The sequence below is a fragment of the Penicillium cosmopolitanum genome (genome assembly GCF_028827165.1).
Source record: "Penicillium cosmopolitanum strain IBT 29677 chromosome Unknown utg000013l:1.0-859999.0:1.0-860633.0, whole genome shotgun sequence".
In the NCBI taxonomy this organism is placed as follows: domain Eukaryota; kingdom Fungi; phylum Ascomycota; class Eurotiomycetes; order Eurotiales; family Aspergillaceae; genus Penicillium; species Penicillium cosmopolitanum.
The window spans coordinates 143,645-155,682 of NW_026622683.1; the positions used below are offsets into that span (position 1 = coordinate 143,645).

Here is a 12,038-nt window from a genome sequence, read left to right on the forward strand (position 1 = left end):
ATATAATCTCTATCCTTAGTAGGATTCTTTTTTCTAGTTTATTAAGTATTGTAAGATGGGAATGCTCGTAGGCTGTCTGCGTTGGCAGACGGGTCGATTGCGAAGAGACAACACTACCACACTCGCAGAGTGCAAGGAGACGATATGCAAAGCGTGACGCTGTAGATGATTGACAGAACAAATAACAAAACCTTTCATAAGCAGTATATCGATACTGCAACCTGAGCAGCCTCAGTAGAACGTTTCCATAAAAGGGGGAACATGTATGTTGAATTGATAATCTAGAACGAACGCTACTTATTCTCCCGAAACAAAACGGGAGCCTTGTTGTTAAGGCTTCTGTCACATGACCCTAGGATACCGATGTTGAGAGCGGAAATCCCCATTACAGTATATATTAGCCTTAGTATTATTATTTTAGGTACTATCGATTATCTACAGTCTCTTATAATTTAATTACATTTAATTTGATTAATTCTAGTAACCTTTATTATAAAGATATCTAAAATATTCAGTATAGAATTCCTCTAGGATCAATACAGCAGCAATACTAGAAAATATAGCCTAAATCTCTATATTTTATATAAATCAAATAATATTATTATTTGCCCCACTTATAGGCGGGTTATAGGCAGTCAGGGCACGCCTATGAATGGGCGGGTTTACTAATGGGCATACCCAAATACGCCCATGGGCATGCCTATGGGTTTGCACAGGTCTAATCAGGGTGTACTTGGAATGACCGGGGAGAAGACGGGCATTGCATCTATTAAACACTCTCTATTGCTCGGTTCTAATCACTCGTATAATTGGACTTGGTATTACGCTTTGTTGGTATCCGAGCACTAGTATCGCCTGCTGGGGCGTTTAAGGCTTAGCCGCAATGGACGATGAGCCAGCCTTGGCCGAAACCAGACCTATCTAGGGACTGTCAGTTCTTCGGCAGGGCGTTGTGCCGGCTAAATTTGCCACGGCCGTGCCATACAAGTTACGTAAAGTAACATCCTTTAATAAGAAAGAAATATTCCTCTAGTATAATATTACCTTAAATACTCTTATCTCTGTAGTATCTACAGCTATAAAGACTAGACGTATACTGATATTAGCAGGGTCTATTAGTCAGTAGAAATAGATTCTCTTCTCTACTGAAGTATATCACTTGATTAATTTCGCTATATTTAACTCTATAAGTTGTGGTCTATTTAACAGTATAAAACTACTATAGGATATTAGAGAACTGTAAGTAACCTATCGTAACTATTATAATTTAACTAGATATTGATATCTTTTTTCTAGAACTGTGGTATAGATTAGTTCTTTGGCTATAATTTTTACCGTTGTCTTTGATCTATTTGTTCAGCAGCTTATCTAGTATAAGCTGATATTCACATACAAATAAGACTAGCAGGTCATGATACCTTGGGCCCAATGGTATATAAAGGAACAAAAGTTTTTTTAATTTATTAGTCATCGAAGTTGAAAGATCGGAATAAATAGGATGTATCGTGAAGAGTGTTTTAATTTCTTCAATCAAGATATATTTTTAAATTGTGCGGTAGTATAACCCACTTTTCAATTTCCCTTCATTCAGAGTCGAATTTAAGTTACTTTATTATCACTTTACAGGCAATTGTCTACAAATTCAGGCTACTCAGGTCTATAAGATACCCGGGTATCTGTAACGGGCCCAGGCCGAGGAGATATCACGTGGTGTCACGTGACCGTTTCCTGCAGGAAAACAAGGTGGAAGCTCATATAGATAACTCTTCTTCAAGATTATTGTAAACAGCATGCAGGCCTAGCCCCAATTGAACAGTTGTCGCTACAGCCCTTCACACTCAGATATAGTTAATTTAGTAATTAGTCAAACCTTATCAGCTTAGAGATTATTAAGAGTCTCTTAAAGATATTCAGCCTTCTTATTAGCAGCTTAGATTTGCTCTCCAACTTCCTTATCTTACTCCTTAAGGTTCTTACAGGCTTATTCTAGGTCTTCTAGAGCTAGATTAGTCTTGTCTTAGACCCTAGCCAGTTTCTCTTGGTTATAGGCTATCTTCTTCTAGTATTTCTTACAATCTCTAGTCTAGAATTTAAGCTTCTTAAGGATAGTATTATATACAAACTTAGGGTTATCCTTTATCCAGATCGTAAGGTCTTTTATATTATTAATCTTATAGACCTTGTTCTCGTCCTTCTTATTATAGAAGACTAGCTAGGGTTATAATTAGACATCGCCATAACCCATTTTGGGTTGAACATGCCGACCCAAAACCCAACCCACTGGGTTTTGGGTTATAGTAGCTAGAACCCAACCCAACCCAAAACCCAGTGGGTTATAAATGGGTAACCCATTTCGACCCATTTGGACCCATTTTGGCATAATTCTTTCATAATCTTTCATAAATTTTATGTACTGTATTCGAATACCAGTTCTATATCTTTTTTTTCTAGAAGGATTTAGATCTTAATATTTTATATATAGCTTTATCTAATATTGATTATTCTACGTTTAAAATTTAGGATCTAAATATTAAGTATTAAAAAGGTTATTAAAATTTGGGGGACGATCCATGATGTTGCCCACCAAAGGGAGGGGTTTCGGCCCGGGAGGAAAGCGCAGTCGAGTCTTCTTCCGACTCTTCGTTTGATACACGAGGAAGAATGCCAGAGCAGCCAAAATGATTTGTATAATAAGAAAGGTTATCATGACGGTAAATTGAACCCGACTCTGAAGTTTTACCTGACGTGGGAGTGACAGGGAGAAACAGAGCTACGAGGCGGGGTAATTTTATACCATAGACACTCCTAAGGGCATATATCACGATCATGCAGACCTAGTAGCAAGAATAAAACCCGCATATTCCTGTGCGCTACTCCTTGCGGATATGCCAAATTCTAATTCGAAGCTTGAACTAAGCCCCGGAGATCGCGACATGTTGGTTGGAGCCAAGTCACGGAATGATAGGTCCTAACTGCTAGCAGGCCCATTTCTCATAGTATATACTCCCTTTGGGTATCCATGCATTTGATGACTCGATCCTCATTGATCTCGATCTTGATCCCGAGATCTCGGTCGTTTGGTGTGGAGATTCGGTCCCCTGCATAGACCTGCATTGATTCCCTGTGGGTTTGCCTGTTGCAGGTCTGATTGTGCTTTCCAGGACCAGGCCTTTTGTGTCTATGTTGTAAGATCCACACAGACCATGCTCTTGTGGGTTTCCTTTCTTCTTCTTCTTCTTTTTCTTCTTTTTCTTCTTTTTCTTCTTTTTCTTCTTCTTCTTCTTCTTCTTCTTCTTCTTCTTCTTCTTCTTATTCTTCGTCGTCTTCTTCTTCCTGCTCTCTCATAAATAGACAAATTGAATTGTTCTCTCCCTTAGCTTCATTGCGCTGGTATCGTGAACGTCATCCGCATTCTTCTGCGTTCCGTCAAAGATCCATGTGAAAGAATCACATTGAGTACTCTTGCCTACTGTGTAACGATTTTAAAGTTATTCCAAGGTCTGATTTTAGCGGTGAAGATGCGGTTGATGGCGATCTATAGCCACTACACAAGGAAGCCGAAGAAGGAACAATCTAGTTCGAATGCATGGAGAACTATCTCTGCAGAAGAAGGGAAACAGAGGAAGGGAAGGCCTAAATAGGCCGCCGAAGCAATCGTAATCAATCTGGCCCTGTAATCATCCTCTAGGAGAATCCCGGCCAGGGATTCCCTCGAGGGATATCCCTATCGGATCTCCATCACCGGTCTTATCTTTGGCATGGCCTAATTGAAGTGTCAAGTATCAAGCTTCGGTGTGCAGCTGGATTGGGAATTGTATTAGGATCTTTTGTTAATAATTAGTTACTACCCTCTGTCGGTATTACTATTGCTAGAAACTCCTGCCAAACCAGGATCGATTGACTACCTAAATCACCAGCTCTCCGATGGTGGATGGAAACTTCCAAAAGTTGCGGTGTGTGAACAGGGCCAATGAGAATGTGTAAAGAAGTAATATGTAAGCACATACAACATGGAGGCAGGTATCTGAAAGCGGATAACGGTCAAGGTGAAAAGAAAGCTTATCATTTTAGGTTCCACTAACTCTAAACCTGGCCGCAATGCTGCATGGAACACATACAGCGCATAAGTATCCAGAATATATAACCTCGTATCTGCAAACTGTCAATAACGGAATTGTACCTGTCAGACAATTTACCAGCTGCATCCCTGATGATACGTCAGCATCATCGTTACACTCAATAGCAAGACGGTGAGATGCAAAGTGCAAGCAGAACGCTTGCAGATCGAGCTCAAAAGTCCGCGGAGTTTTGCGAGTTTTGGGAATCCACTAATTGACTGGTGAGTGTGTAACCACCAAAAATCACGCAACCTGGGATATAAATAAGAGGATCATGGAATGGCAAATAGAAATCAATCCCAGAGTTATCAACGAATCAATGCAACACGAGCTCGATCTTCATAATCTGAATACCCATTTACGCCTAGTCTTTATGATACCTTCTCTCTACAAGAACCTTTCTTGAAGTACGCACTTAGAACAGTCATCCCATGATATATTTCAAGCGAACCCTGCTAAGAAACCGATAGTAGTGAAGCACCTCAGCCTCTTGCTACTTCTGAACCAAGAGCTGAAACGCTCTCATTGAATTCAAGATGCCTTACATCGCCCGAGCAAGTGAGCTCTCTGAGCTAGCTCTTCATGGGGGGCTTGTTGATCCCCGAGCCGGTAAACAGTCTACTTTTGGAGAACGAATGGTCTGTCGGGATGTAACCGACTTCATTGCCAATGCAACTAAATCCTCACCTTCAGGACGGAGACTCAAAAGGACTGGTACTAGCCACACCAACTGGAACACGCCGTGCAACAAGCCAGGTAGCGAGTACCAGGCCAAGATCGACAAAATTCTCGCCCATTCGAGGGATATCAAGATGCCTTTGACAGGAAACGTTTCCGACCTGCCTGTGTCTGACCTCGTACCGGGGCTCGTCATCAGTGGTGGTCTCAGTCGTTCACCGGCTTTCGATGCCCTGCCTGTCGTTTCCCACTGGGCTGACCGGACCGACGAGTCTTCGGCAGAGGACCCTGATGCCGCCGTCCGTATTACTTCGACGTGGGAGACCACACATGTCATTGGAGAAGGGTCCACCATGAGCTACCCTCTTGGAGCTCCCTGTTGGTTGCTCCGTACTCACGGCATAGGTCCGATGAAGACTGGGTCCAGCAAATTTGCTCAACAATACCGCCCTGAATCAGACACGCTGGTGACGACGGTCCACCTGGCCCGCCGTCGCGACACCTATCAAACTGGCGGAGTTATTGGCGCAGCCTCCGGCATCTCCTGGATGCGTAATGCACGTGTTGCAGACGCTGTTGATTGTGCAACTGGGCTGCTACTAGATGCCGCTGCTCTCTTAGCAGCACGCGATGGGGTGATTAAAACTGGAGTGACAGAGCGTTTACCGTTCGCTGAAGTCCGTCGAGCTTACCTACCGGCGTGGTGCTCCGCTCGAAAGCCTCTCCCTCCCAAGCTAAGCGGCGTGGCACTCTCATCGGACCAGGCAGTTATGGATCTTCTCGAAGAAGAGGACTGTGAAGGGCCTCTGCTTAACACCAGCATCTTCTCCATGGCACTAGGCTACAACCGAGGTGTCTACGGTGGTTCTATCTCTGGCTTGTGGGCTATCATGGACTCTGCTTTCGTCCTGGATTACACCATTGGTATCAAAAGTGCTGCGATGGCAGACAGTCTCTCTTCTGCATTTGCAGAGGTAGCTGCTATTGCTGAAGAGGCCGTTTCCGCCGGCCCACACATTACCGACATACGAGTCGTAAAGGGCTGCGATTATGCATGCTTGCGCCAAAAGACGATTATCGAGGATACCCGCCCTGTCCCCTCTCGCCCGTGTATCGTTGTATGGGATGATCTCGCTCGGCTTGCCCGTTATAAGCTAGCTGATGCCGTGTTCTGCCATGTCTATTACGATGCAGGTGGCGGCGAACAGATGGCTGCTATTGCGGGTCTTGGCTGCGTTGTGCATGACTGGATTGATCTAGGAGCTGATATAGCGTGTGCAGAAGTCAGCAACATCATCCCTACTTTGACGCGGGGATCTTTAGAAGAGGAACCCTTGCTCGAGGTTTACTCGCGGTTTCTTGGTTCTATGATATGGTATCGTGACAACGATCCCTACAACCCGGCAGCCCTTTGTATTCTCTTCACGCACTGGTGGCAGCTCGCCAACTGCCGACACCGACCTATCTCACTTCTCGGCAGAACAGACTTCAGTACGGATGCCGGAATAGCCGCCATAGTTCCGGATGGGCGGCCAGAGTTGGAACACTTCCGAGCAAGCGGTACTCAGGTTGAGCGTGGGGCGCTTCCTCTTGCTAACGCCGAGGCACGACTCCAATCCGTCCGTGACTCGAATCCATTGCCTGAAACTCGGGCCGTAATCGAGCTTCTAGTAGACCCTGTTATCGCCTACGTGAAAGGGGCTGACAGCATACCTGCTGAGAGTGAATACGTGGGAGCCGTTCTAGCTGCCGAAGTGGCTTATCCCCAAGCGCAGAAGATCATGGAGTTGTGGGACCTTGCGATCATCATGTGGGAGTGTGGCGCAATATGGGCAACTGGAGTAGCAGGCCTTTGCTATACTCATACCGGAAACTCCAACTGTGACCGGGCTCGTGATGATTTGGCTGACACCACCTGGAGTTAAACTGTGCCAATCACGATCATAAAGCTTGAAAATCTCTCCGGGGTAATTTCTGACGTCTGCTACACCTAGAATTTTGGTATTCTTTTCATATATAATGCTAAGGTAGCGATCAATTGATATCCACCGCCGATTCGGTGGTCTGGTCAAGTTCAGACATGTGGTATATCGAGGTGCCCCCTAATACATCCCCTATAGCAACACCAAACAAAGTAGAATAAAAATGAAAATTTCCAGATAAGTTATGTTATAGAGTTTTGTAACTTATAAAAGGAGGTCTGTCTAAGAATATTAAGAACATTAAAAGCTGGATACTGTGGTGACTAAGGTCCACATAGCTATATAATTAGTCAGAAGTAGGGAAAATGCAAATTTCCTACTTTTGTTTACCTTTGCTACATAGAGACGTAGTAAGTATTCTTAAGTTGGTGCAGCTACTCTAAAGTTTTTTGAGTGTACGACGGCTGTTATCCTTTATACTGTCCTTATTATTGAGATATCAGTGAACAGGGAAGTCGATATAGAAATGCTGGATGTAATTTACACTATTATGTCTGATTCTATAAAGGAAATAGGCTATTATCTGAGAGTTATACTCAGTAAATTTGAAACGATTCTGTCTGTAAAGTAACGATTTAACCTCCTTATAAACTGTTTTGTTCGTATAAAGAATGTTAAGCTCTAGTTTATAGTCTTCTGACTAACAAGGGTCTATAGAGTCTTTATACAATAAGGTATAGCTATATATCTTGTTGTGGAGTTTACCCAGAAGGTTAAGAAAGTTAGCTGGTATATTATGTATACAAAACAGTACGTTGATTTTAAGTGACTTGATTCTAAAGGTGGGGTTAGGGTCCCCTAGACATCGCCATAACCTATTTTGGGTTAAACATACCGACCTAAAACCCAGTAGGTTATAAATGGGTAACCTATTTTAACCTATCTTAACCTATTCGTGTATAAAACAGACGTCTTGGTGTTTATAAAACAGATTACTAAGTAGTATAAAGTTATATTAGATACAGACGTATACTTAGTATATTAGTAATTAATTAGTTTATAATATCTTAATATTTATCGTATACTTCTACAAATTATTCGTAAGTATTTAAATTTATATTACTTATTATATTCTGATAAACTGTTACTACTTTATACTAACAAAGTTACCTATATACTCTCTCTTAATACTAATCTTAAAGCTTAAGAAGCTTCTTACTATCTACTATAGATATAGTGTTATCTTTGCAATAAATCTCCTCTTTACTATCCCTAAGGATAGTGTTACGCGTTGTTAAATGGTCACGGTAAGTGGTTCGACCGTTGGTGAACGTACCTCGTTCTTATCAAGTAGAATTACAAATTGCTGAGAGACGGCTGGAATCAGCGTCGTTCAAGCACCACTAGGTAATCCTTAAGTATCGACTTATAATCGTACTGTTGCTGTGCTAAGCCTTATACAGACTCAGATTCTGTTGAGTAACTTCAAAGGATATACCAGGTAGAGTACTAAGTAGGTCAGTCTGAAGAGCTCCCCTACTTATAGTATGTTTGTTACGAAGGATAAAACTGAATAAAGAATAAACTAACGATTATACTATAATAACTTAGATTGATTAATTACAAAGAACTAAATATATATACGTAAAGAGATATCTTTATATATCTAGTTCTTACTATCCTATATATATAGTCTAGTCCTACTGTCAGAATAGATCTGTTCTGTTTATACAGACAGGATTTCCAGTGCGTTACGTAGTAGTTTATAGGTCCCTATATTCTATACGTAATCTGATATATATAGGAACGTGGCCGTTTCCTGTACCTTTATCTGAGTATTCTGGACCTACAGTTCTGGGGGTGCCCTGGGTACCCGTTGATATATATATGACTTCTAGAGCTAATACATGCCCCCTAGTATTAGTTAGCTCTCAGTGGCCTATCAGTAAGTTATAGCCCCTTATATTGTAGGGTCTGTAATATTATCTCTCTCTCTCCTTGGTTCTTATCCTCAAGAATCCATATAACCGCTTGTCCCTCTTAGGTAGGTATTGGTCCTTTTTTAGTTTTTAATTTTTCTTTCCTTCTGATACCTTACTGACTATATCTTCTTCTTCTGGTGTTTCTAGTCATAAACTCTATCAGCTGATTAACTATGAGGGCTTTGAATCCCTTGTGCTCTGTCTTTGTTATACCTGCCTCCGATACGTCTATATTCGTTCTGATCATTCTAAGAGTTATTCTTGCTGTATTCGTGCAGGCCAGGGTATTAAGTATAAGATATCTGAAATTCGATAGGGGTTCCAGGTTGATCCGGGATCGATTCAACTTCAGGTTGTCGAATAGCCGGAGGAGGCATGGCGGGTTCGGAACGAGTGCTATCGCGAGAGGATGCGGGGTTTCGACGCGTAGAGGGCACCATCTTCAATCCTTGGGTAGTCAATGAAGAAGAATCAGAATTGTAATGGTTACTAAGTTGTTAGGCTAGAGACCTGTGACTAGGCAAGGATATCGGACAGTAGAGATCAGATTAGACAGTTGATACACAGACTGATTCTTGAAGAGATCAAGAATCCTGAATACTTATAGGATCTTAAATACATTAGGGTTCGGGTGGGTCTCGATATACAGGCGACTCGAAGGGGATTCGGCTTCGGATCGGCGTCGAGTACCTGAGGTGTTGTATACTCAGAATCCCGTGACATTAACGATCTAGATATTCTCTTTAGTTATAACTCTATCTAGATAACTAAAATAATCTAGATCTAGTAGAGAGACGTATATTAGCGGTTTGTTCTAGTATTTAAGCAGATAAAATATATAGTGTAAGATGGTAATGCTCGTAGGCTGTCTGCGTTGGCAGACGGGTCGATCGCAAAGAGACAACACCACCACACTCGCAGAGTGCAAGGAGACGATAGGCAAGCGTGACACTATAGAGAATCAACAGAACGAACAACAGAACGAATAACAGAACCTTTCATGAGCAGTATACCGATACCGCTACCTCAGCAGCCTCAGTAGAACATTTTTCATAACAGAAGGGGGAACATCCATGTTGAATTGACAATCTAGAACGAACGCTACTTATTTGCCTGAAACAAAACAGGAGCCTTGTTACTGAGGCTTCTGTCACCTGACCCTAGGATACCGGTGTTGAGAGCGGAAATCCCCATTACAATAGAGATTATTACTTATAGAAGTAAATCCTTCTTTTACTAGAAGGAGAATAGGCTACTAATAATAGTAGCTATTCTTAGGAATAGTAAAGAGAAGATTTATAGTAAAGATAATACTATATCTATAGTAAATAATAAGAAGCTTCTTAAGTTTTAAGACTAGTGTTAAGGGGGAGTATATAGGTAACTTTATTAGTATAAAGTAGTAATAGTTTATCAGAATATAATAAGTAATATAAACTTAAATACTTATAAATAATTTATAGAAGTATACGATAAATATTAAGATATTATAAACTAATTAATTACTAATACACTAAGTATACGTCTGTATCTGATATAACTTTATACTACTTAGTAATCTGTTTTATAAACGCTAAGACGTCTGTTTTATATACGAATGGGTTAAGATAGGTTAAAATAGATTACCTATTTATAACCTTCTGGGTTTTGGGTTGGGTTGGGTTATCTACCGTATAACCCAAAACCCAGTAGGTTGGGTTTTGGGTCGGTATGTTCAACCCAAATAGGTTATGGCGATGTCTAGGTATTTCGTATAGCTTCGCTGCTCTACGGATAGATTTAATACGGCTATCTTTAATATCGTTAAGGGCCAATAAGATCCTGCCCTCTTGATTAGCCGATTTACGCGTGGAATCAGCTCGAATTAGTAGTATGGTAGGTGGTTGAATTAGGTAGGGTGGTTAGAAGACGCGATTTTTGATATGGTGTACGGTCTGACCGTGTGTACGGTTCGGCTGTGGATTACGTTAATGTAAAATGATAAGTCAACCTTTTTTGCTTTTTTGGGTCTTGGTTAAGTTTCCCATATGACAACCCGCCCACGGTTTTGCTGACTAAGATCCAACCCGCCCTATGGGCTGGGTTTTTGCGGGCGGGTTTTGGCGAGGCTTATTCGTGACAGTGCGTGCTTTCCAGCTTTTTTTGCCCTGTTACGGGGTTTGGTACAGTGCAGCAACCAGGCCATACTATCGGACGATTCCCGAGCCTACAGTACTCTCACTAATCCCATGATGTCTAATTACCCCGGGCATCCTTCTTATGGTGCCTATCAGTTATTAGTTCTTATTGTTGTATTTCCGAGAGTTGTGATGCAGAGGAAGATTGCTTGTATTCTTCAGACGAGAAACTTGACGATTTTTATACAGCATGCAACCTCCAGATCGATTTCCAATCAAAGCTGGTTATTCCGTGAGGTCAGGATTTGATTCCGGTACAATATGATATATTACAACAGCTCTGAAAGACTCCTCCTATTCCCTCATTGCATTTTCTGCATTTATATCCTTAGTGTGGATGACGCATTTTGCCAGGATGGATCTTATCATAAGGCTGTCCTGCTGAGCAAGCTTTCTTACTTCAGTGTTTTCGGGATTCTTGTTTGTCTTAAAGATCTCGGATTAGCTGTCGCTAAGCGTTACTCCTTTTTCAATTCGAAGATTTTCGTATTCCTTCATCGGGCTCCTCATCATACCCTATCCTTTGAATGATAGGTAGCTTAGATAAGAGATGGAGTTATATTGGGATGCCAAAAGTAAGGAATATACACACCCCTTTCTAGAAGGCCGTTCACGGTTTCGACTGCCTGTGTATCCTATTAATACTGCCTGTATTAAAGGACATGGACTACCTTACATTCTGTATACTATTTCCGCTTTGATAATTATATTTTCATTGCGTGTTATGTCATCATATTATATAGCTTCCTAAATACTCTTCCTTTTGATAAAATGCCCAATATATATAAGGGATGTATTCATTTACGCCTCTGGTAATTACTGTTATCGGATTAGTGAGTGGTTCAAAAGCACGCACAGACCCTAGATATACGTGTATTTTTGCTTTTTAAGCCTTACCGCTCTTTTCTGTGAGCGTAATAATAATTGGGTTTTTGATTTGCTTAAGAAACTCTAACTGAGGGGACTGTAGTGAACGAGGCCCATTGGTACTCTCCACCGCGCATAATAGACTAGGTGGTATAGTACTTCAATGCTGGCAAATTACATTTCCGCCCAATCTATCTCACCGACTATCTCGATAAAGTAAAACCCACAAATAACGTAAAACTTACGTCCCGAAGATATATAAATTATGGGCACTGTACTCTAAAAATACAAGTA

At 41.4% G+C, this 12,038-nt stretch overlaps 1 protein-coding gene across 1 annotated transcript; it reads left to right on the forward strand.

Annotated features, from left to right (window-relative positions):
* Positions 1–4,654: 4,654 nt before the first annotated feature.
* Positions 4,655–6,721, forward strand: N7509_014033 (uncharacterized protein; the record flags this gene model as incomplete). Its single annotated transcript, XM_056638670.1, has 1 exon — positions 4,655–6,721. The coding sequence occupies one exon, from the start codon at positions 4,655–4,657 to the stop codon at positions 6,719–6,721; it is 2,067 nt and encodes a 688-aa protein (XP_056480659.1).
* Positions 6,722–12,038: the final 5,317 nt, after the last annotated feature.